The sequence below is a fragment of the Microtus ochrogaster genome, chromosome 17, assembly GCF_000317375.1.
Source record: "Microtus ochrogaster isolate Prairie Vole_2 chromosome 17, MicOch1.0, whole genome shotgun sequence".
Taxonomy (NCBI): Eukaryota; Metazoa; Chordata; class Mammalia; order Rodentia; family Cricetidae; genus Microtus; species Microtus ochrogaster.
The window spans coordinates 30,156,472-30,181,431 of NC_022019.1; the positions used below are offsets into that span (position 1 = coordinate 30,156,472).

General features: G+C 43.8%; 1 protein-coding gene and 1 non-coding gene across 2 annotated transcripts in view; one reads left to right on the forward strand and one right to left on the reverse strand.

Moving 5' to 3' along the window:
- Nucleotides 1-943: 943 nt before the first annotated feature.
- The window catches only part of Dct (dopachrome tautomerase), a 34,662-nt gene continuing 10,645 nt past the window's right edge, over nt 944-24,960 (reverse strand). The window contains exons 3-8 of the mRNA XM_005355659.2: nt 24,791-24,891; nt 23,973-24,139; nt 20,587-20,766; nt 19,223-19,358; nt 4,049-4,250; nt 944-1,530 (exon numbers count right to left, since the gene is read on the reverse strand). Coding sequence (XP_005355716.1) covers nt 1,358-1,530; nt 4,049-4,250; nt 19,223-19,358; nt 20,587-20,766; nt 23,973-24,139; nt 24,791-24,891 — 959 coding nt within the window. The 3' untranslated portion in view covers nt 944-1,357. The remainder of the gene's footprint in view (nt 1,531-4,048; nt 4,251-19,222; nt 19,359-20,586; nt 20,767-23,972; nt 24,140-24,790; nt 24,892-24,960) is intronic.
- On the forward strand, nt 17,298-17,404 carry LOC113457054. Its single transcript, XR_003377703.1, has one exon. It is a non-coding gene; the product is annotated as a U6 spliceosomal RNA (small nuclear RNA).

Here is a 24,960-nt window from a genome sequence, read left to right on the forward strand (position 1 = left end):
AATTTAAACTATTGTTTTGGAGGTGAGCAAGTAATTAGGATTCAATAAGACCGCCAGAAAGCCCTTACCGAATTCTGGTGCATTCTGTAAAAAGGACAGAGACCACACAGATAGACACAGACACTTAATTTTTGCTATGTGATTCATGTAATGTTCTATACAACCTTAGGATTATTTCAACAACAAAATCACCAAATTCAGCACCTTGTCCTTGACGCCTATAAAACAGTGATTAAAAAAACTTTTTTTATTTATAAAGTTAGCTTGCTTCATGTGTTTCAATATAATAGTGAAATGCTGACAAGCATACTCCTCACAAACACTACTACTTGCAAAGATATTTTGACTGATCTCATCCTGATTTCAAAACACACTTATCTGCAAGTTTAAAGGGGTCTACTCAGTGTTTATACTGTTTTGGGTGGTAGTAGTAGTGGTGATGGTGGTGGTGGTGGTGATGATGATGATAATGGTGGTGGTTGATGTGGGATTTCCCTCTGTGTGCTGTGATTACCATTAATGAATAAAGAAACTGCTTTAGACCTATAGCAGGGCAGAACTTAGCTAGGCAGGGAAAACTAAACAAAATGCTGGGGAAAAGAAGGGCAGAGTCAGGGAGACGCCATGTAGCCCCACCAGAGACAGACACCTGAACTTTAGCTGGTAAGCCACAGCCACATGGTGATACATGGTTTAATAAAAATGGGTTAAATTCATATGTAAGAGTTAGCCAATAAGAAGCTAGAGCTAATGGGCCAAGCAGTGATTTAATTAATATGGTTTCTGTGTGATTATTTCGGGTCTAAGCTAGCCAGGGAGGTTGGAAACCAACAAGTGACCTTCTTACAACAGGTGGTGGTGATGATGTGGTGGTGATGGTGGTGATGGTGGTAGTGGTGGTGATGGTGGTGGAGGTGGAGGTGGCAGTGATGGTGGTGGAGGTGGAGGTGGTGGTGGTGGGGTGGTGGTGGTGGTGGAGGTGGTGGTGGCAGTGCTTTCAGAACAGGAAGAGGCTTAATCAGTATAAGGATTTTTAATCAAGGTCACAGATAATTGACCCCATCACGCTTGTGATGTGATAGGTGCAAGCATCACTGCTAATATGAAATAAGCAAAGCAGCATATGTAACTATATGTAAGCATCTCTGTCAGGGGCGGGGTGGTCACCATCACTACAGAAGATCACATGTAGGGGTCATCATCACTACCAAAGTGCTCATGTACTTTGGTATCGCTCCCAAAGAAAGCATGCTGGAGACTTTTACTGAAAGCAAAATCAGTGAAGATATATTTAGTTACTGCCTATGCCAGGACTATGGCTTGGCCAGCCTCTTTCCTAGGGTAAGACAAGAGCACCCTAGGCATCCTCCGTGTATCTCTTGCTGTTTAGATGTGTCTCCATTAAGGGTGCATATCCTTTGCGAAGCCTTCTGTATTGAAGGAAAGCCAGCAGCCCCAAGAGACCGACAAAAGCTCCTACCGTTCCTGTGACCACCGAGAGGGTGGTGGTCCAAACTGGAGCTTTTTCCGCTGAAATGGAAACAGAGAAGAAGACCCTGTGATTACAGTTTCATCAGTCAAACACTGCTAGTGGAGGAAAGGCTGTTTGCCTTTCACCTGTACGTTTCTTTGCAAAGCAAAACTACCCTTGCCACAATTTTATCTTCTGGTTTCTTGTAGTTTATCACACCCACAACTTTTTTTTCAGGGAAGCTGGAAATGTTATTCCATTATTTAAATAAGGCTTATTAGATTTTGTAAATCTGTTCCAGTAAATGTTTAGGTGCAGAACAAAACCTCTAAGGAAATACAGAACAGCTTTAGTAAGCTAGAAACTCATTAGAAGACATAAGAGCCAAGATGGTCTTTGGGGGACTGTTAAACAAACAGCCCACAGTAGGAAATTCTGCATTGTCTCTACCCTTGCAATGGATGATAAATACATGTCAGAAATGCAATGGACTCCCCTGACAGAGACACCAGCAGAAGCAAACCATATCTACTTCAGTCATGTGAATAAAATCTGAGCCTCTCACATGGCAACCCTAATTCTCCACTCATGGCCATAGCGTGGAGTCTCCCATGGAGTCAAGGTGGTTTTTAAACATATTTATGGCTACGTGTCATTTCCTTACAGCTTAGCAACTGCTGAAGGTCCCCTCCAAGTCATCTCTTTCCACACCTGACCCTCACTTCCAGGACAGAGGCAGGCGGATCTCTGTGAGTCTGAAAGCAGCCTGAACTGCTATTTACATAGCAAGATCCAAGCCTGCCAGAGCCACATGGGAAGACCCTGTCTTAAAAACAAACCAACAAACCGCAGATTTTTGTACTATCCTTTCTTTCAGGAGACACAAAAAATGACTGCCTCTTACTGTCTAAATCCTGTTTGCCTTTTTAAAATTATTTTTGAATTGTGGTAGCATGCATATATTATAGATTTTTACCATTATGGCTTTTTAAAATGTAGTTTGGTGGTATTAAAATATCTTCACATTTGTATGTGACCGTCATCATCATTGTCTATAAATGATTTCATGTTTTAGAAAACTGAGATGTTCTAATAAACCTAGGGTGATTCTTAGTCTTCCATAAGACCCAGTGACTCTCTGCCTAGGCCCTTCCAGTATAGCAAGGTGTGGGAGCAAAAGGACTTTCATTCTGCTCTTTGAAGTTAAGGTTGCTTGAGCCCATAAAAGAAACAGATCAACAATCAGCTTATTAGCAGGAGAAAGGGCGTCAAAAGCCACGGCTGTGTAAGTGCATGGGAGCTCCAGACAATGTGAACCTCTGAGAACCATCCATTTGGAACTGGGGTGATTGTAGGGAAAGACTCAGTGGGCTTTCAGGGGAAATTGATGGTGTTCCTGGAACAAGCTCCCTGGACTCTCAATGCACCATCAAATATAGTCTGTTCTATTGATCCTCTGGAGCACCAGGCTTTAGGTGAATGCGGACTTCAGAGAAAGCCCCTCCCTGCACTGTGGGAAGGAAGGACAATAAAGATGGCAGGGAGGGGGTAGACAGCATCAGACACATCTTATAGCTCTAGTTGAAAGCATCCGACATGCCGCACTCTGAGAAGTCATCTGAGTGAAACCAAGCTTTCCTCTTCTAGACTTCAATTAAAGCCACCTGTGCCCCTCCCTGTCCATCTTCTCCTTCTGTCTAAAACACCTGCTCAGCTACTTGGCGGCTCCCAGTCTTCTCAAGTCCAATTTTTCCACCCATCGTGTAGGGAAAGTCTTTCCCAAGTCCCTCACTGCTTTCTATCTTGGGTTAGAGAGGGATGAGACTATCCCTCCTCACAACCCGCCCAAAGATACAGGGTCAATTTGAGACAGATGTGTTAGCCATGCAGCAGATGCCACGGCCTAGAGCTTCCTTAGCTACTAAATGAAAGAACTCAAAAGAAACAAAAACTGCGAGAAACCCCTGCAGGGAAACGGTCAGCTGTGAAAGCTGCACAAGCTCCCAAACTCGGCCTTCCAAACTACGCAGTGACTCTTTGTGACCGCTTTGCATGACCAATAATAATCTTTTCACATGCCGTATTCTATTACTTTCCACAACAGCTGAGGTTTTGCTATTTTCTGGTCTTTGAATCTTGGGATGATTTGTCTCAGTAATCACAATTCTGCCTGCAGATGAGAGCACCGGCTCCTGCCTGCCCACAGGTAAGTGAAAGTCGCTTGGACTTCATCAGCTGCGCATCTCAACAGTCACAGGGCAGATTCATGGATCTGATGAGTGCAGATAACACTGTCAGATCAGGAAGAAGAGTAAGACAGCAGCTCTGTAGAACAGGGTCTCTTAACAATTTACAGTTTTCCCAAATGATCTGCATCTAGCCCCTGCATGATGTTTAATTGGTAGCTTAATGACTTATCTTGTTAAATTCAAGGTATTCTCAAAAATAGCCAATAAACTTAACTCAGCATGAATGCTTCAATTAACAGTCTTGCTTGCCATTACAAAGAAAGAGAGAGAGAAAGAAAGCTGCCTTAGAAGTTGAGTGAGTCACCCACTTAGCAGCTGGATTCCTTACCTGCCAGATCAATGGCATAATTGTAGCCAAGTTGGTCTGCGGTTAGGAAGAGTTCCTCATTAGTCACTGGCGGGAAGAAGGGAACCATGTTATACATCCGATTGTGACCAATGGGTGCCAGCTCCTGAGGCCAGGCGTCTGTGGGAGGGTTGTTTCTCTTCAACCACTCGTCAAAGATGGCGTCTGTGAAGGAATGGAGGACCTGCAAGACAATTGAACACAGTGCTGATTGGCTAACCCAACTCAAGACAATTGAACACAGTGCTGATTGGCTAACCCAACTCAAGGCCTCTCGGACAATGGAATGCAGTTCTTGGCACGGGAGAAGCCGTACCCAGCCTAGTCCTGGTGACACGCAACCGATGCTTTCCTGCGCACTCTGCAATGACTTGTGGACACATCTCCTCAAAGGACATGGGGAAGCTCTTGATGGAGTGGACAATGAGAGTTTATGTTGCAGATGTCACACTGGTTTGGAAACATCTGAGCTCGTCAGCACATTGTGCTAATTATTTCTCTCAGGAGAGAGGCAAATATGATAAATACGTATTTACTCAAGATTCCCCCCCTTTGAGTTTAGCAGAACAGAAGAGGTAGCATTTACCATGACTGTAAAATAAATGAGCAATAAAAAGAGAAATGGAAACATTGAAAGTGGATTTTCAGATTTTGTTCACCCTTCACCTACTTGATTTATAAACCTTTCACTTGAATTCTTCGTATTGCACAGCAATAAAAAGTCCAAAACTGCTTGAATACACAAAATGCATCTATTTATTTTCTCAAAGAAGCTATATACTGCTTTTCAAACACTGCAATCGTTATACGTTTCAAAACATCACCTGTGCAACCCCCATATGCGCAGCCCTGATCTTTTTTAACAGGGTGTAAAAGCAAGAGTTCAGCTGAGACTCACACATAGCTGTGAGACTTCCTCTTTCTTGCCTGAACGGCAAGTTGAGGGTGATCATGGCTAATATCTGCTCTTCCTCCTATGTCCTAGAGTGATCAACTCACAGACACCATACACGAGCTCTATCTCGCTGGAGAGGCAGCCATTTGGGGAAGAAGCCCAACTCAGTCATGCAGAGACACCACATGGAGAAGCCAAAGGGAACAAAGAGCTAGTCAGACCAATGCATTGAGATCCTGACACACACTGGCTCAGTAAAGCCACTGTCCAAATGCATAAGAAATCGTGAGAAATTAAAGGGTCATGGAAGCTCCAAGCCAAGTGTCAGGTCATCTCTAACACAGCAGTGGATAACCAGAGGAGAGGGAGAAGGTCTAAACAGCCCAGGACAGACTTACCCTTACACCAACACGCAGAGAGAAAACTGTTTTTTGAACCCTAGTGTGAGTAACTGAGAAGGAGAGGTCCACAAGGCTTAAGATGAGGAGGACATGGCTCACGAGCGATGGCCACTGAGAGCACTGAAGACATCAGTAGTGGACACCTGTGGGACACCCTACACAACACATGGCAGTGGGAAGATGGGAATAACACACAGCAACTATAATAGCTTCTGTCGTGTGGGAGCTGTTAGCAATGGTGACTGTCACATCAACTACAGCGTCAGTACTCGCACTAGTTTAACAAGGAACAATGGCTGATGGGAGAAGAAGGGGAAATTTGTATTTTATCATGATAAGCAGGCTACTCTTCCTCCAGCATCACGTCTTTGTAGATTTAGCTAATAACAAGACAACATTTAGGAGGGCATATGGTACATAATTAGCACTTAACAAATACACTAATTGATATTGTTAGTGCTTGTTCCATGTCAAATACTACCCTAAGAACTTTACATCTAATAACACATTGAAACCTCAAAACTGCCTGAGTTAATGGATGTTATTTTCATGCAACGCTCAGAGTACTGTAAGGAAGGACCATAGCCTGGGGGCCTTAAACACCACAAACTCCCAGTTCTAGAAGACAGAGCTCCAAAATAAGATGGGAGTAGAATGAGTTCCCTCCAGTGATCTTTATCGAGGCTTCATCTCCCCATAATGCGTGCTGGTCATGTTCAGACTCCTTCTGTTGGTAGAGACATTAATTACCACTGCTTGCATGTCTCTCTAAAGCCATGCTGGAATTCTGTTGCCACTAAAGGTAAACCGTCACGGGGGCTCTGACCGCACAGATGGCTGACTGTGGAGAGGCTGCTCTGAGAGCCATTCCCTCACAAAAAGAATGATTTCTGCCTGCTCTTCCCTCCTTCGTCAGACACTTATCCATACACTGCCTTTCCACCACTGCCACCATGCAGTGAAGACCCACACCAGACACCTGCGCCACGCTCTTGGGCTTTCCGGCCTTCAAAACCATACACAACCATACACAAAATGAAATTTTATTGTTTACAATTCATGCAGTCTGAAATTCTGCTATAAGAGAGGGAAGTAAGCTAAGGTCCCTTGTATAATGGGATCAGGGACCTACAACCCTCTAACATGACCTTGTCTGAGCTCATGACATCCAAACAGTCATTTACCAAGTGGTTAGAGACTAGGGCTTCAGTACGCCAGTGACGGGAGACACAATCTAACCAGAATATAAAGTACAGAGGCATTGAGAGTTTTGTCCCAAAGCACACAGATGGCATGAAGAAGTAAGAGTTGGGACCCAGAAAGTCTAACTCTAAAGCCAGAGTTCATTTCACAATAAAATCTTTACCTTACTTAGAATTCACTGTACACCTCTGTACCTTAGGGCCAGGAGGTATGAGTGTGTGCTAGGTGCCTGCAGAGACACGGAGCCAATGGAGCGAGAGCTACATTGATAAACCACTTGACATGGGTGTTAACTTAGATCTTCTGAAAGAGCCGTCTAGTCTAGCCGCTGAGCCATCTCGACAGCCCATCCTCATCCCTTTAAAGACAAAGCCAGAGTTCTTAAACCACATATTTCTTTTCACACACAATAAACTCTTTCCACCATTGCTCTAACTCTCAGGACTATGCACAATAGAAATGAGTTTTTAAGGCTTGACAAGGAGGAAGCACAGATCTTGACTTAGGAGCTCCTAAGCCAGTTATAAACTGTTATGGCCACTGAATCCGAGTCAGAGATAACACTGTCATTAGGAAAAAGACAAGAGACCCTCAAGACACAAGGAAGATGCAGGGTTCATGCTGCAAGAAGCTAATAACTTGTAGAAATCCTCCCAGTGCAGAGCATATAATTAAAAAAAATCAGACAAAACTCCAAAGCAATTTATAACAGGCAGAGATAAAAGAAAGGAGGAAAATGATGAAAGACAATAGGTCTCATAAGGGCCATAAAGCATACAATAAATGCTCTAGTAGGAACCGCATACAGAGTGCCCAATTTACAGGATGCAGTAAAAGAGGGGGAGCCTGTGTTCTGAAAAGACGCAAAGAGTATGGTTAATATACGGTGAGTAATAACTTATCCAAGGCTACAAAGAGACAAAGTGTAGCCCGTACAATGAGTGCTTTTGCTAAAGCTGTGAACATCGTTCCTCAGCAAGCAACCTTGGGTTTTCCTTGGGACATTAATTATATCTTTGTTAGACACAAGTTGAAAATGAACTTGAGTATTACTGCTGTAATAGTCAAATGTTATTTCAGAGTCATCTATGAGGAGCAAAGGTCAAGTAAATGCACATTATTATGGACCTTTATCCACTACCCAGGGACATAACTGTATTTTGATATTAAAAATTTAACATTTAAGAAATAATGGGGCAAATTTTTGCACAGTTCTTTTCTGCTCTGTTTAAGCAAAGTAAGGAGAGGTACAAGGATTGGGTGTACTAACTCTCATTTCAGAAGCACAGTGACAGAAAATGTGAGCACATGGCTAAGAAACTTTTTAATGTAACCCTTGCAGGAGAAAGCAATCAATGAACAAACATTCTTCTCAGCAGCAAGAAAATACCATACAAGAATGCATATAAGGAAAAGGCTGCTGCCGAAGGGCCTGAACTCAGAGGGCTATAAATCCAGATTCTCACCATAGTAGAGAAATGCGAAGACTTTCTGCACCTGGAGACAAGAAGCTACAAACAGCTGAGCCCAGCTGCAGAAGGATGCATGCTTTATTGAGGACCAGCGTACTGCAGCTTTGTTAGCCCCCAGGAAGACAACCTTTGGAGTCCAGACGCTCTCATGGTGGAAACATGTTAGTGCTAGAGGGTCTAGACTCGGAACTCAGGGGTGAGTTCAGCTTGATTGCTGACAAGTCCCAAGGGTGGGTGGGAACGAGGACACACGGGTGTTATGCTCTAAATAAAACTTCAGGTGAAGTTAGGCAGTGGTGGTGCACACCTTTAATTCCAGCACTCAGGAGGCAGAGGCAGGTGGTGCTCTCTGAGTTCAAGGCCATCCTGGGCTATGAAGTGAGCTCCAACTATCTCAAAACCCACCCCCAAAAAACATAAGGTGATTGCTCAGCTTTGATACAGCGGGGAGGGCTTAGTCCTGCCTCGACTTGATATGCCAGATTTTGTTGACTTCCCAAGAGAGCCGTTACCCACTCTGAGGAGTGGATGGAGGGAGGTGGATGGGAAGGTGGGAAAGTGGGTTGGAAGGGAAACCAGGGCTTGTATGTAAAATGAAAAAAAAAGTTAATTTAAAAAAACTTAAGGTGAAAGGCATAAATAAACAAAAAGTTGAGCCAACCTGATACAGTGAAAGAATTCCTAAGGACACTTCGTTTTCAAAGCTATTAAGGCTAGTTGTGCTGGCTCATGCCTTTAGTTCCTGCCCTGGAGAGATCTCTGTGAGTTCTGGGCCAGCCTGTTTTACATAGTGAGTTCCAGGCCAGTCAGAGCTACATGACAAGGTAAAACAAAATCTGTGTATGCATATACGGCTATGACTAAATTGTATATACCATGCATGCCGTACAAGGCCAAACAGCATGAGTGTAAAGGGGGCTATGGTGAACACTGGAATTCAGTTGTTAATTCCTTGAGGGGAAAAGTGTTTATGGTTTTGAAATTTCTGAGCATACACAAAGGCTGGGTGCAACCGGGTTCTGCTATTAATGTATCGACTTTCAAAGGGGTGGCCAGTCTGCATGCATCCCTGAAGAGAGGGAACTCTGGAGGTGTTAGTGTGGAGTCTGCCCAGAGCTGCCCCCAGGCTATGTTTTGTTGCAAATCATCAAAGCCCTCTGCGTTGAGAACTGAAGCTGATGCTAGACCATCCTAGATCTTCACATAAATTACAGTTTGCCACTAGAGTCATACTTTAATGCATAAGGAAGTGCATTTAATTCAGTTCTTGGTACAGACTTAGTTCTCAACTGTGTGTGTTTGTGCTTACAAAGCCTAGGGTTGAAAAGGCCTTTAACATCTGCCAAAGTAGCACTCCCAGATGAAGCCACGGAGACTTCTGCCAGCAGTGGTCAGTCACCCTCCCCGGCACTTCAGCTCCTACCCAGACATGATGCTACTTCGGAGCCAGTGACTGAATGTCTGTTACATGAAAGCTGCATATTAAATAAGTTGACACTGCATTTATGGAACATAAATACAGTAAAACCAATGGCCCCATCTTTTCAAAGCTGTGAAAAATTATTCAGGCATGCCTTTCGCCAATTAGCATTCGCTCTGCCTAGCATGACCTAACATCACTAAATTAGCTCAGCTACAGTGAAAGCAATTGTGATGGGACCAAGTGAAGAATCGTCTCAACTGACAAAGGCAAAATCGTTAGAAGAATAACAGAGGAAACGTGAGTGGGAAACTCTGCTCAGGCACTCCCTACTTGCATACTCCTCAGCGTCTCTGAATCTTGTGTTCTAGGCCTTGCAAACAAGGAGTGTGGTTTAGCCCAGAGAGTTGTGTGAAGTTAGAATACTATGTCTGTATTCACACCTCTAGAATAGGAGCTGTCATTGAATAAACGCTTGATAATAAAACAGCTTCTTAATAACAGAAAGTAAAATGGGGGATTTGGAGGGCTTAGCCCAGGACTCCACATCTGGCAGACAACACAGTCTACCAACCTATGCCTGACCCTACGAAAAAGTCACTCACTGAGCATGTAAGGGCCAGGCTAGATGTGGTATCAGTGACCACAACAGATTTGCATAAACAAACTAAAAATAAGCACATAAAATGAAAAATTTTAAATTACATGAACAGGTTGCTAGATTTTACATAAAAATATCAACACAAAGAATGTTGCAACCTCTGAGTCACATAGAGAACAAATCCCTCTCACTAATTCTGATTCTATTGGGTATTTGGGATTTAAAAATATTATACGTAAGTTATGATGAAATGAACATACAGATCATATAAAAGCAAGTGTAAACAAGTGCATAGAAAAGATACTGAAGTTCACTTATAAGAGACATTCAAATGAAAATTTCTTCACCTGCCAAAGTAGCAAAGAAGGGAAGAAAAGACAGCATAGGGCCAAATACATAATGACAAAAGGAGGAGCCAGTGGTGGGTGAGGGTGGCTCTGCCACACTGGCAAATGCCTTATCCACACTTCAGTCCAAGGACTCCATCCTGTCTGCTCGCCTTACCTGCTCATGTTATTTATCATGACATTTTTTGTAAAGCAAAGCATTAGAAACCATTAAATGCCTGCTGTGACCTCAATGTGCTTTGTCTCCATCAAAACTCATGTTGACTTTCAATTCCTAACCTAAAGCTGTAAGGGGGTTGTGGGAACGTTAAGTAAGTCATGAGGGACCTGCTTCCTGATTGGCTAATACTCTCTTCCTGGTAGTCAAGTGAGTGCCGGAGCTGCCTAAGAGGACCAGAGTCCAGCTACTAGAGTGAACTATTATTGAAGGTGGCTTCCTCAACTCTTGGCTTCCTCTCTTGAGGAAGCCTTTCTTGCTGTCTGTCTTTGTCGTGCGTTGGCTCTACATGAGCCCCTTAAGTCCAGGAGATCCCAGTACCTTCTCAGACCTCCAGAACATGAGCTAAATAAATCTGACTTGTACAACTTACCCAGCCCCAGGCTTTCTGCTACTGCCAAACACAGTGGACTAAAGCAGTGCCCACCTAGGAGAGACTGGTTAAAGTCTGATGATCAATCTGTGCAGCAGATCACCAACCAACCAGAAGCCAAGGGAAAGAGAGCACCGTTTATGAAAGGGTGTGTGCTGGCACGGAAGGGAAGTAAAGGAGAATGGACAGGGAGGGGAGAGGAACGGCAGGGAGGAGAGGGTAGAAAGGGTCTATTGTACATCTCCATTTAATTAAATATGTAATTATTTGCGTCTATGTCTATAAAATATATGTAGGGTAAAAAACAGTAACAAAATGCCTGAAAGATAGCAATGATATTAAGATTTAATTTTGGACATTTTTACCTCTTATGTACTTTATTCAGTTCAAGATTCAAAATTTTAGGGAGCGTGGGAGGTACAGTCCAGGAGCAGACATTTAGTTAGCATGCTTGAAGCCCTGGCTTAAATCCCCAGCACTAAATGAATCTGAAAAGTTAAGAAACTATGGAACAGCTTTATAATTAAAATAGCTAAGTAGAAATATATTGCATATAATTTATAAAGTATAATATTACTATATACAACTTGAAACATGAAAGAAAGAAAGGAAGTATAAAAATTGAAATGGAGGCTAGAGAGACGCTTTGAAAGCTCCTCCAGCCAATAGCCTTTAAGATACTAGCCCACTTAGGCGTGGTCTCTTATACTATAAATGCAGCTGTAAAGCATGCACTCACTCTCTTGTTCCAGCTCTCACTTCTGGCTGCTAGATATTCCTGTTCTTCATTTATGCAGAGGATTTGATCTAGGACTGTGATCTGTGTGTGAGTCTACCCCTAAATAAATAGCCCTTTATTATACGTAATTGTGAACTAGTGTGGGATTCTTTTGTAACTTCCACCATCAGAGAGACAGTTCGGGGTTAAGAGTGCTGGCTACTCTTACAGAAGACCTGAGTTCAGTTCCCAGCTCCCACATGATGTTCACAGGCTGTAACTACTCCAGGTTTTCAATGTTCTCTTCTGGTCTTCATGGGTACTGCATGCACATGGTGCAAAGGGGAATAAGCACACACACACACACACACAAACACACACACGCACAAACACATACACACACATAGACGTGAATTTAAAACATCTAAATGTAAAAACTGAAAATGGAATTACGAGAATTTGAAAGCCTTTTTTCGGGCTGGGGAGATGTCTCAGTAGGTAAAGGAGTTGCCACACAAGCATGAGGTCCTGAGTTCAGATCCTCAGAACCCACATGAAAAGGCAGGAGCTATTGTGTATACACCTATAGTGGGAATTTGGAAAGAGATGTATTGCAGGGTCCCTTAGCCAGTCTGTTTAGCTAAGCCACTGAGTTCCAGATTTAGTGAGACAATGACTCGAAAAATAAGCGGAGACTAATTGAGACACTTTATAGTAATCTGTGGTCTGCTCATGCACACGCGTGTGTACACATGCACACACAGACACACTATCCTAACAACTCAGGTTTCTATCACTGCAATACAGACTGTGACTAAAAGCAACCTGAGGAGAAGTGGTTTGTTTCAGTTTACAGTTGCAGCCCATCATGAAAGAAGACAGGAACTCGGGGAAAGAACTAAAACAGAGACACGGAGAAGTGCTGCTCACTGGCTTGCTTCTCTTGACTTCTCAGTTTGTTTCCCTACACACCCAGGACTCCCTGCCTGAGGGTAGCACCGCCTATAATGAGCTGGACCAGCCTGCATCAATCACCAATCAAGAAAATGCCCGTGGCTCTATCTGATCGAGGCAGTTTCTTCCAGGTGAGATTCCTTCCTCTCAGATGATGGTACCTTACATCAAATGACAAAAACTAGATGGGGAGGGGTGGTAATAAGAGGGCTTTGGAGTCTCGGTGCATTTAGAATTATAGTAGATTTGGTGGAAAACAAACACATGAGTTAGCTATTACCACCTAGCCAACTCATGGACTTCCCAACCAACTTGAAGAACTCAACACATGTAGCTTGTAAAAAGATGATGCTGAAGCCACAAAGAGAAGTCACCTCTTTCCAGCTAGAGGACTTCTACCAAGAAGATGAAGGTAAGAGTCCTGATGACGCTGTGGAGAAAGGTGACCACTTCTACACTGTTGGTATGGACTTAGTAAGGCCGTGATGGAAAACAACAGAGAAGGGCCTTGAAAATGAAAATGAGAGCTACTCCATGCTCCCAAACTCCACCCCAGGGTTTACATCTGAAGGACATAGTATGCCAAAGGATGCCTTCTGCTTCTCACAGTACTAGTCACAGTAGCCAAATGGGGAGTCAATCTCCATGCACCACAGAGGACTTGACCTTGAAAAGGTGGTACAAGGGCCAGGAACACAGCACAGTTGGTAGGGTTCATGCCTACATGGGATACCCCATCCCCCAAACCACATAAACTGTATCTTGAAATATAACTTTAAATTACATAGAAAAGTAGTGTGTATATACAATGAAAGACTGCTCAGTTACTTTTTTTATTTAACTTAGGGTCTCATGTAGGCCGGGTTAGCTCTAAAATTACTATGCAGCCAATGATAGCCTAGAATTGCCAATCCCCCTGCCTCTACCTCCTGAGTGTTGAGATTATAGGCATGTAGTACCATGCCTAGCTTCTGCTCAGTTCTTACTGGTGGTTTGTGGTGTGGCCTTCAGTGAAAACACAGGTGATCTGCAACACATGGTGTGAGGTAGAATAAGCTAGGCACAGAGACCAGCTGCATGCCCTATTTAAAGAGAGTTCCCAAAAGAGCATCCTGAGGGTCTAGCTCAGCTTCCTTCTCAACAGTTAACTATTTAATGTTACAGTGTACTGGGTTTTTCATGTTTTCTGAACTATGTCAGAATCTGATACAGAAGAGAGCAGTGATTGGCTTTCCGGTGGCCTAACCTCATGATGAATGCATGGATTTGCTGTAACTCATAAGAATGATTAGAATTTCAGACATTGCTTCAGAGTTTTTCCCTCCATCTAAATGCTCTGTCTTCTCTTCCTTCTCATTGTGACCCTACACAACTGCGCAGTTTTCTTGCTTGTAGAGATTTCATGAGAATAATCTTAATAAAAAACAGTATGCAGCATAGTTCCATAAATTGCCTCACGAATCTGAAATACCTGAAGCTATAACTCTGTCAACTAAAATAGTTTAAACCTAAATCTCAGTATGAAAAATAATTTAAAGCCAAATTGACTTCAGCAGAACCTCTTTGTAAACAGCCTTAAGTACGCATGGGTTCTGATACCAGTGCCAAAATGTTATTCCCTCCACCTAACGAAGGCTCCGGCTTTCTGTTTCATTTTATTTTTCATATGTATACAATAATATATTATTACTCCTCCCCTAAATTTTCAATATGGAAGGCATCAAAAGTAATAAAGAGCAAGGCAACCTGATGTCTAGTCCCCTTGAACTGCATTTGAGCTGTAGTGTGTTTCATGAATAGAGTTAACGTGTGTGCTCTCAGCTAGGACAGGAAAAGAATATGACTAAAGGAAATATTCCATGAGCTAGGACAGAGGATTATGAGTTCAAGGCCAGCATGGGTGTCATAGTGAGACTCCATTGCCAAACAGAAAACATGAAAGGTATAGAGAAAGATTGGGAACAGGAAGAATGCCCTATAACCTGACTTCAAACAAAGAATGTAATTCCCTTGTTTTAAGGGCCAGCAACATGAAAAAACTATGAGCTCATAGCGTTGAGTGAAATAAGACAAGCGTGGTCCTCTTGCCTATTTCTCCACGTCGCCTTCTACTGGGACACTGCACTCGGTAGTTTACACAGTATCTATGGCTGCTTTCAGGCTTCAGTGGAAGTGCTGGGGATATAGCTCCACATCTGCTGAGCACACCCTAGAACCCAGGTTCAGTTCCCAGGACCAAGTACAAATAAATAATGAAAAGCAAGGGAGGCAGGGATGGATGGAGAGAAAGCGACAGAGGAGGTGGAGGGGAGAGGGAAGGGAGTTGAGAAATTGAGTACGTGCAACAGCGTCTCTCGGGCACAGAAACCCCAGAATTTTGCTATCTGGCCATTTACAGAAAAATCTGCCCTGTGCCTGTAGGCTTTAATGAGGTTCACGGGCTTCCTCAAGGAGACAGGAGTCCTAGAGAAAACTGGTTTACTAGCATCTTGCTATTATTTCCTTTAGGAGCAGGGGGAGGTTTGTAATCTCACCCTCAGTGTGTTAAAGAACTGCATGATTCTCCTGAAAATCATTTGTAATACTGACAAAAGAAGTTATGACATTTTCCTAATGAACAGGGCTTGTGTGCTCAAGTTTATGGTTGAAGGTGCACACTTTAATAAAACCTTTAATAGAGACCTAAGAGAAGAGATGACAGATAGATTCTGGAAACCTGGGCATGAGCTTATGGCTGAAGTGGGGTAGCCAAGGCCATAACATGGAGCAAGAGACAGCAAGCAATGTCTTGGCTAGGATTTCTACAGCCATGAAGAGACACCATGACAATAGCAACTCCTATAAAGAAGAACATTTAACTGAGGAGGTGGCTCACAGTTACAGAGCTTCAGTCCATTATCATCCTGGTGGGACATGGCCACACGCAGGCAGGCATGATGCTGGAGAGGTGGCTGAGAGTTCTGCATTTGCAGACAACAGGAAGTGAACTGAGACACTAGGTGGCACCTTGAGCATATAGGAGACCTAAAAGCCCACTCCCTCAGTGACACACTTCCTCCAACAACACCATATCCACTCCAACAAGGCCACGCCTCCTAATAGTGCCACTCCCTTTGGGGGCCATTTTCTTTCAATCCACCACAGCCAGCATGATGGAAATGGCATAAATATGTCAAAGATTAGTTCCCACCTGGTCAGAGACAGGGGCCAACAGGCCACACTCCTGAGAACCCCATCACGCATTATTACTATACATACTTGACAGGAGAAGCAATTTCTAGCAGGAATAATTAGCCCATCACCTTAGACGTCAGTATTTACTAAAACTCATTTTGGCCACCGTAGAATCCACCCAGGATCCCCAGTAATATATAGATTCCCGGGGACTGCACCCTTCACACTCCTGGGCAAGCTGATGTCATTGGAAACTACGCTTTCACTGACACCCTCTTCTTTACAGCTCAGGTCCAGTAAAGGACAGTGAGTCACCTTTGAAATCCCAGGGACTCTGTAGCAGCTGCCTCAGGGCAGGACCGGCTGCACGAGAGGAGAAGATAAGGAATGTCAATTAAGGTTTAGGAATTCAAACCCTAGGTGTAGTTCTCTAATCCTCGCCCACAGACTACCACAAAAACCAGTGTTATTTTTTAATAACATTCAGATTCTCTCTGGAGTGTGTAGAGCATCATCACGTTATCCTGAGGTAAAGTTACCTTTGTAATTAATAAGCACAGTGTTTATCCCACTCAGAGAATAAGACACGTGACCTGCAGACGGGAAACAGAGGCCCGTGTTATTCGGGGATACTCTCCTGATTGAACAAGTTGGGGCTAAATGAAGTCAAGCGGACTTAGAATCCAGTGTCCTTCTTCCTGGTGTCATGTGACCTCCCAGCAGTCTGTGAAGACAAACTTCGCTAAACTGCTGAAGCTGTGAACTGACAAGTTCACTCAGGTTCACGTATTGACGATCACTCTCATTGACCAGCCTGCATTTAGAGATGTAGGAGGTAACTAGGGTTTGTTGAGGTCTTCAGGGTGAGGCCCTGATGTGACAGAATTCGTGTCCTGCTAAGAAATAGCACATGAGACCCCTCTCTTTCCACCATCAAGGTTACAGCCAGGAGGCCCAGGAGGAGAGCTGTTGCGACTTGAATGTGAAATGTCGCGTATAGATTTTTGTGTTGGGACGCCTCATTTACACCTCGTGGCACTGTTCAGGAAGATACGATGGACATTTAGAGGGTGGAAGCTGGCTACAGGAAGCGGCTCGCCGGGGGAGGACTTTGAGGTTTTATAAGCTGGCCCCACTTCCTGCTCACTCTGCTTCCAGTGTTGATGCAGGGTGATTGGCGGCTTCTCATCCTTCCTGCCTTGCTTTTCCACCTTGATAGCCTTGCGTTCTAAGCCACTTTCTCCCTTCCTGCTGCTTCTCCTCAGGTGTACTGGTCACACAGACGAGAAAAACTAACACAAAAGCCTCATCTGATGCTAACTGTGCCAGCATTTGGACCTTAAGCTGACTGACCCCCTGGCCAGAACAGGGGCACTATTTTAAGCTAACAAGTCAGTCAGGTGTTTCTATAAAAATCTGAGCAAGCTAAGATACATTAATAAAATCCAACAGATGAGTGCTCGCTTCGGCAGCACATATACTAAAATTGGAACGATACAGAGAAGATTAGCATGGCCCCTGCGCAAGGATGACACGCAAATTCGTGAAGCGTTCCATATTTTTATGGAAGGCTCTGAAGAGGAGAAAGTTCAAAAAATAAATTATTTTGTAAATGTAAAAAAAAAATCCAACAGATGAATGAAAAGATTCTGGAAGAATCTAAATCCAAAAAACTACCCAAAAGTGGAAGCACATTTCCTTTTATGAAGGATCCTAAATCATCTACCTAAGACACACAGCTCTGAGGAGAGACGGAGAGCTTGTTGTGTGAGTTGAGGGCCTCCAAAGTAGATGCCTTGCTGGAGGTCAGCACTAGGAAACCAGTGTTGCTGCTCTGTAAATCTTCCCAGCTGACTTTAATGAACGGCGCTTGAGAAAGAAAAAGCAACCTCAACACAGGAACTGGCCTGGTAGTGTCAGCTAGGCCTGGATGTACGCTGTCAGACAGAGCTGTTACATGGAACACCAGCATCAGACAGGGCCCCCTGCGACTGTAATGGATCCGGTCCAAGCCAATAGAACCTATAAGCATGTCTGAGCACAGACAAAATACCCAGGGTCCTCTTTGCTGTCTGCCACAAATGACTGCAGCTGATTGACCAATAAACAGTGTCTAGTCTGCCTTCCCTATGGTTAAGTGCTTTGAGTCCCCAAAGATAGAATCACCCTTTCTTCCTGACAGGATCGACCCAGAGTGAAAATCCCATGCTTGTTTCTTCAAACCATCTGGCACAGACCCAAGGCTGAGCAGTCTTCTCTAATGTCCCCTGGCCAAGAGTCTCCCACCTCTCTACACTCTTTTCCTGTAAGATGTGATAACCCAGTGTGTTCGTCTGGGACAGAAGTAAACAGCTGCTGTATGTTCCAAGCCCTCAGTGGATGCCTGAACTGAGGTATTTGTTAGGTAATAACAACCTCGTATGTAGCATGTATTTCCTATACATGCATACCTATGATGAATATCACCCAGGAATAGTAAGAGATTAACTAATAGGATGATATAAAGCAATAGCATACTATAATAAAATTGATATGACCATATTCATCTTTTCTCGCCTCCAGACCATGGTAGGCCTGCATTGTAGCTGTGCTCACGGAGGACCACCTCTTGGGGAAACACATTGTGATGTGCAGCTGCATAGCGTGGCCCTGTCTGTCCTCGTCCCCATTGGAGCTGTCTCCAGAGAACTCCTGGAGAAACTTCTCTTTAAGAACCCATGTAGCTTGGGGTTTTGAAGGTGATAACCCATTACCAAGCGTTGCCAAAATCCCTGTTTGAAAGTGAGACTGAAATCAGATTTCTCAAAGCCAATCATTGCACGTGGGATGTTAAAGAGCCATAAGGACCCCGAGCAGCCAGTGCCAGCTCTTTCTAATGGCTGTCTTCTCTTCCCATAGAAGGATGAAGTCAAACAGTACGTGATTCGAAATCTGGGTTTCATATCACCACCATGATTGAAGCATTTTGGTTCTCATCAAGCCTTGTCCCCCTTCCTCTGTCTAGCCACGCCTTTGTTGTCAATAGGCAACAACAAGCTAACAGCCATTTGTGGGCAGTTAACATTTTCAATACCACTCATTTGCCGGTAAAACGTGATTTATAGTTGTGCTAATTTATGGTACGCATTTTTGTTCTATGATTGACAGAACTCTGCTAATTGTATACTATCTTCTAGACCGTAAACTCCTAGTTAAGCTCATCTAAACCCAACCATCCCTACAGGATGGGCTTCTGAGGAGGGGCTTCACATGCCTTCCAGCCACGCTTCCCCAGCGGACTAAAATCAGTGGTTGTGTACACCAAATCTTTACTGCACTGGGAACCCAATAAGGCTGACAGATTACGGAGGAGTTTCAGCTGGTCTGAGTCTCTGAACGTACCACAAACACAGGGTCATTGGCGGCTGAGTGCGGCAAAGCATTTGTTCCATTCAGGAAGGAGTGGACCAGATTATGAAGGCTCATGACTTGAGAATCCAGAGTGCCGTCTGCTTTATCAAAACCTTCCAGAGCATTCCTGAGAGAAACCAAAGCGTCAGTGACTTCAGTAAAGACTGGCACAGGACTCTGTGCTATCTCACCATCTTCTAGTCTAACTCTGCAGCTGACTGGCTGAGGGTTCTTTCCTTTACCCTTTTGTAAGGATCTCCCAGAAGGGGAAGGAACTCAATGCTACCCCTGCCCCTGCTTGGTTACATTGCTTTCTTTTGTGCGCAGTATAGCTATTTATCTTTATTCTTGTTTTTTAAGCCTTGAAAGACAGGGACTATGTTTCCTTCAGATTTTTATTGCCAGGGCTTCTTATCCTGTTCAACACATGAGCTGTGTTCAATAAATGAATAAGTTGAATCAACACAGATAGGATCTTGTATTCATATTTCTCGGTGAAGGAGACTTTTGGCTTAGCTGGAAGACACTTATGCTTCTAAACACACCCCAGCATTTCCCTTCTTCTTCTCTCTTTTCCATCTATATCTTCAGGAAATCTAAACATCTGCACACTGACACGGTGGTATTCAAAAGTAAGATGACCTTGGAATCAATGAAGAAAATGTTCATGACCTTTTGTTAGAGTTTCCCACCCGGTAAGGATAGGTGGGGCCCTAACAATGTTTGTTCCTTATCAACTTCTAAAGAAGCCATGATTGTGACCCAAGAACCACAATTTAGGGGCCACTCTCAGCTCAAGTCTAGGGAGATTGCAGCCTGGCTTAAGAGCATTTTTTTGTCATAAGGAAAGATGAACACACGCTTAAATGTTACCCTTGACCTTCTTTTTTCTTAGTTTATTTCAGACAGGGTCTCATTATGTGTCTTTGGCTGGCCTACAAGTCACTATGTAGACCAAGCTGGCCTCAGACTCAGAGAGATCCATCTGGCTCTGCCTCCCCTGCATACTAGGATTAAAGGCATGCTCCACCATGGCCAGTTCTTTGCCTACTTTTGAAATAAATCTCAGGGCCACGTCCACTTCTAGTAGCAGCTCCAGAGCCCTGCAACAGTCAGTAGAATTCCTGGAATTGCGTTTGGTCTGCCCTGCGGCTAGCCCCGTGTAAGTTAGTGATTTATGTGGGATGTGGTGAGTTCTAGAGAACAAGAACAAATCTGGCTTGGAGAAGGTCACACTCTTTTCCCGGGGGGCTGCACGCTTTGTTAGAACCTTATGTGCATACATACTCTTAACTCTCACTTTTTTGGGTTGAGAACCACTGCTCTCAGGTATTGTAGAAGAGGTGAGTGCCCACCTGAAGCTGAAGGTAGAGTTCTGGAAGAAAGGTGGATTGTCGAACGTCTGGAGAGACAAGCAATCTTGCACATTCTTTAAGGTTGGCAGTTTCTCGCTATTTCTTCCTACTTGGTTTCTTCTTAACAAACCTTCATAGGTTCCATTACACAATGTTACCCTGCGGTTGTAGTCATCCAAGCTAAGATGTACAGAATTGAAAACAACATACCTTAACTTTGTGGGTGACACCATGAATTTTTTTCCAAGCAACTCAGGAAGGGGCACAGTCATTAGTTACTTTACACGGTCAGAAACAGGCACGAAACTATGACCATTCCGAAGTCATCATGGACAGAAACACTTCAAAAATACAGGTGCCCAAAACATGAATACAGGAGTCAATGTGATAATAATTTCCATTCCGTCCAAGATAATGTGACAGTGTTTACAAGCCAGATGGTGTCAGCTGTGATTGTAACTGAGTCTGAAAGAGTTAAAGGGGTAATACAGCAGCCTCTATTACACTGAACCAAGCCAGTTGGGAGGGATAGATGTGTAGACCTGGGGGAAGCATTTAGGCCAACTGGAGACAAACAGGAAGCCAGAAAAACAGATAAAATTACACAGATAAAATGCAGTACTGATGTGGGAGGTCCTTCTGTATATGTGCTGCTTTTATTGGTTAATGAATAAAGAAGCTGCTTTGGCCTGTGATAGGACAGAATACAGCTAGGCGGGAAAAATAAACCTAATACTGGGAGAAAGAAGGTTGAGTCAGTGAGATGCCACATAGCTGCCATAGGAGACAGACGCACTGGAACCTTGCCAATAAACCACGAGCCTCATGGTAAAATATAAAATAATAAAAATGTGTTAACTTAAGATGTAAGAGTTAGTCAATAAGAAGCTAGAACTAATAGGCCAAAAGGTGATTAATACAGTTTCTGTGTGATTATTTTTGGGTCTGGGCAGCTAGGAACGATCGACCAGTCTCTTACTACAAAGTACTAAAACATTTTTTAATATTTAAAGTGATAAAGGTCCCAAGAACCTTGATTTGGTTGTCCTACCTTAAATACATACATGCATACACATACACACACCCACACATACAAAGTTATCAATATTATACCCCATAATTTATATAATTAAAATAGTTGTAACAATTATTAAATAATTATAACTTTAAAATAATAGGTGCATATGTTTATAAATAAATCATAATGTATAAATAATAATTTTTAGTTCATATACTTATTTATGTGAGTCTGTGCACATATGTGTGTAGGGGTACACACACCTGGGGGTTATATTTCCTTGGCAAGAAGCCAGCAAACACCACCTGGCCTCTTAAGTCTGACCTCCATGAATCTGGGGTGACGGACCTGCCTGGGATGCCTGGCTTGTTACGTGGGTGTTGGGATGGGAACTCCAGTTTTCATGACTCTCCGTCAAGTCCCTTTACCATGATGTCACCTCTGCAGGCCATGAAACAAACGTCTTTGAAAGTAAAAACTAAGAGCCACATAGGGACCCTAGTGAAGGCAGTTGGATCTCAGTAGTTAGGCAGTAAACGTGAGGGTGAGAGGGGTTCACAAGGCCTGCTGTGGGCAGCCCGGAGTCTCAGAGTACTAGTTCATGGGTAGAGAGAGATTGTAATGACATTACCGCATGGGTTTCAAAGAGTGAGGAGGAAAAAGTTTGCAAGTGAGAATAGAATAAAGACATGGGCAAAGATGGAGGACGCCAGGACCCTAACACCAGCTCACAAAAAGGCCCCAAGGCATCACTTCCAAAGTGTGCTCCAGGGAGATGGTCTCTGAAACGAGCTCCAGATCCAGGCATGCTTAGGCTCCCCTCAACCGGGAATACTATGTTCACTTGCGGAGGCTGGAAGATGGTCCAAGTAGCCTTTAAAAACACGCACATTTTGAGGTGAGTATTCTCTAATCTCATATGGTCACAGAAACTTCTTACCACACAAAGAACATAGACAAAGGTGTGGTGGGAAACGGTCTTCTATGGGACGGACTGAAGCTGTGCAAAGGTATCTGGGACATCCTGCCAGCTGAGGTCTGGCCTGACAGTTTCAGGATGTGAAGAATACAGCAGACAGACTCCTGCGGCAGGGCTGGGCCCCTCAGAAGAGCTGCGTGCCCAGGAGGTAGTCCTAAAGTGACTGAATCGGGGGGGTAGGGAGGCAGAGCAGTGCAAGTCAAAACATGGGCATGTGGGAGAGAAGAAATGAACGAAGGAAAGCAGAGGAGCCTGCTGGGGAATCTTTTTCTGATGCACAGTTGTTATCCCTCATCCACAATTTTGTTTTTCATGGGTAGTTACCTGCAGCCAATGCTGGTGTAAAATATTCTACAGTGAGCTGAGAAACTAATTTGGAAAGAAAAAGAGAGACTGTGTTCACATTGGTCTTACCTCACAACACTTTGTGACTGTGTTGCTTTATGATTGGCTTTTTTTTGTTGTTGTTGTTGATCTCTCACTGTACCAATTCATAAATTAAATTTGATCATAAGTAGGAAAAATCAGAGTGCATAGGGTTTGGTACTACCTGCAGAGTCAGGGATCCCTGGGAATCTTGGAACAGATCCCCAAAGGACAGGCAGGATACTGAGCTGCACATGGAAAGGACGTGTTGAAGAAAGAATTCTTCCAGGACTCTGGGCTCATGTAGCTTTGAAGGATTAAGAGATGTTTTTGAGTCTCCCACATCCCAAGGTCTGTGCTTCTGTGCCGCACAACTCCTTGGGAACCTGTGAGCTAGCTTTTCAAGAGGCTTCTACAAAGTCGCACATGGTGCCCCCTCAGCTAGAGCCTACCATCCAGCAGCACCCTCCTCACCTCCCCCATGTGTATCCAGGGTCTAGATGTTCCTCCTGTCTCAGAACCATCAGCTCCACACACCTGTGGACTTGTCCTGACTCTCTTCTTGGCTTTACACACACACACACACACACACACACACACACACACACACACACACACCTATTATAGAACTTCTCAAACTGCTTGGAAATTCATTTGCCACAAACTGATCTTTGTAAATGCAGAAGGCCTGGATCTTATTCATTCTTCTGTTCCCAGCGGTGTGCTTGATGCTCGGCAATTGCTGGCTGAAGGCCGGAACTGCTCCTGAGGGTAAACCCGCTCCCCTGGTGTCCAAACGATGCCCAAGAACATTCAACCCGTTTGTACGATTTCCGCACATTGACTTTTTAATTTGAGAAGTTTGAATGTTTAAGCTCCTTCCTCCCCTGGGAAGGGGGGGGGGGGCTGCTTTAAGGACCATGTAAGCAAAGCTCCACATACCAGAGAGAGAAAAAGACAGGGAAGCACAGTCCTGTCACCCAGAACTGAGGGAAAGCCGTCTCCAGAGCTCCATCGTGTTACCTGTCACACACGATCTCCCAGGTGGAGAATCTTGAGTTCTGACTGATCAGCGTTGGATCATCTTGTCTTGCTGCTCCGAACAGCTCGTCTGTGCAAACGTCACACTCCGTCTTTCCGGTTGCAAAGTTCCAGTAGGGCAGAGCAAAGGACTCGTTGCCGATGAGTCTCTGAAAGTGAAGGTAGGTCCCGTCACTCTGTGTATGTGCCAGATGCGACGCAGAGGTGCGTAAGGCAGTGGCTGGCATGTTTCTTGGCCAATTGTATAGCAAAACCAGAAATACCAACCAAATGGGTCTTTTAAAAGTCAGTATACAAAAACATGTTCGTATATGTCCACATGAATGCATAAATGTCTCATATGCATTTGTGCATATATGTAGATAAGCACAAGGCAACTGTTCTGATTCAGTGCAGAAGATCCCAACATTTGCAACAAAGTAGACAAACCTTGAGGACATTACGCTAAGAGAAACAAACCAGATTTTAAAAAGAAAAAAGGAAAATGCTGTATAATCTTATGCACATGTAACATCTGAAAGAGAAAGAATATCAAATGCGTACAAGTAGGGAGAACTGGGAAGATGAAACAGTCCAGAACCGTAATTTCAACAGGAGGGAAAATTCACAACATCTTCACACATAGCTAATTTGTCAAGAGAGCACACTTAGATACTCAACACACACAGAAAGGAAAGCCATCTGAAATGCTGAGCATATTACTTTCCTCGACTAGTTATCACCGAAATAAGTGTATCAAACATCATGTATTCCTCAAAGGCAAGCACTGTTTAGATGATGCATGTAGGGTTTTCACCAACCTGGAGATCTCTTTCCAGCCACAACAAATGGTATCTGTGCCAGGTGACAAACGCAGGTCCTTGGTGTGAGAAATCTATGGCCTTATAGGGGCGTCCTGGTCCTAACACAGTTGGGAAACAGACATCAGAGAACAGAATATGTGAGATGCTAAGCCTTATCAGGAGTGTGC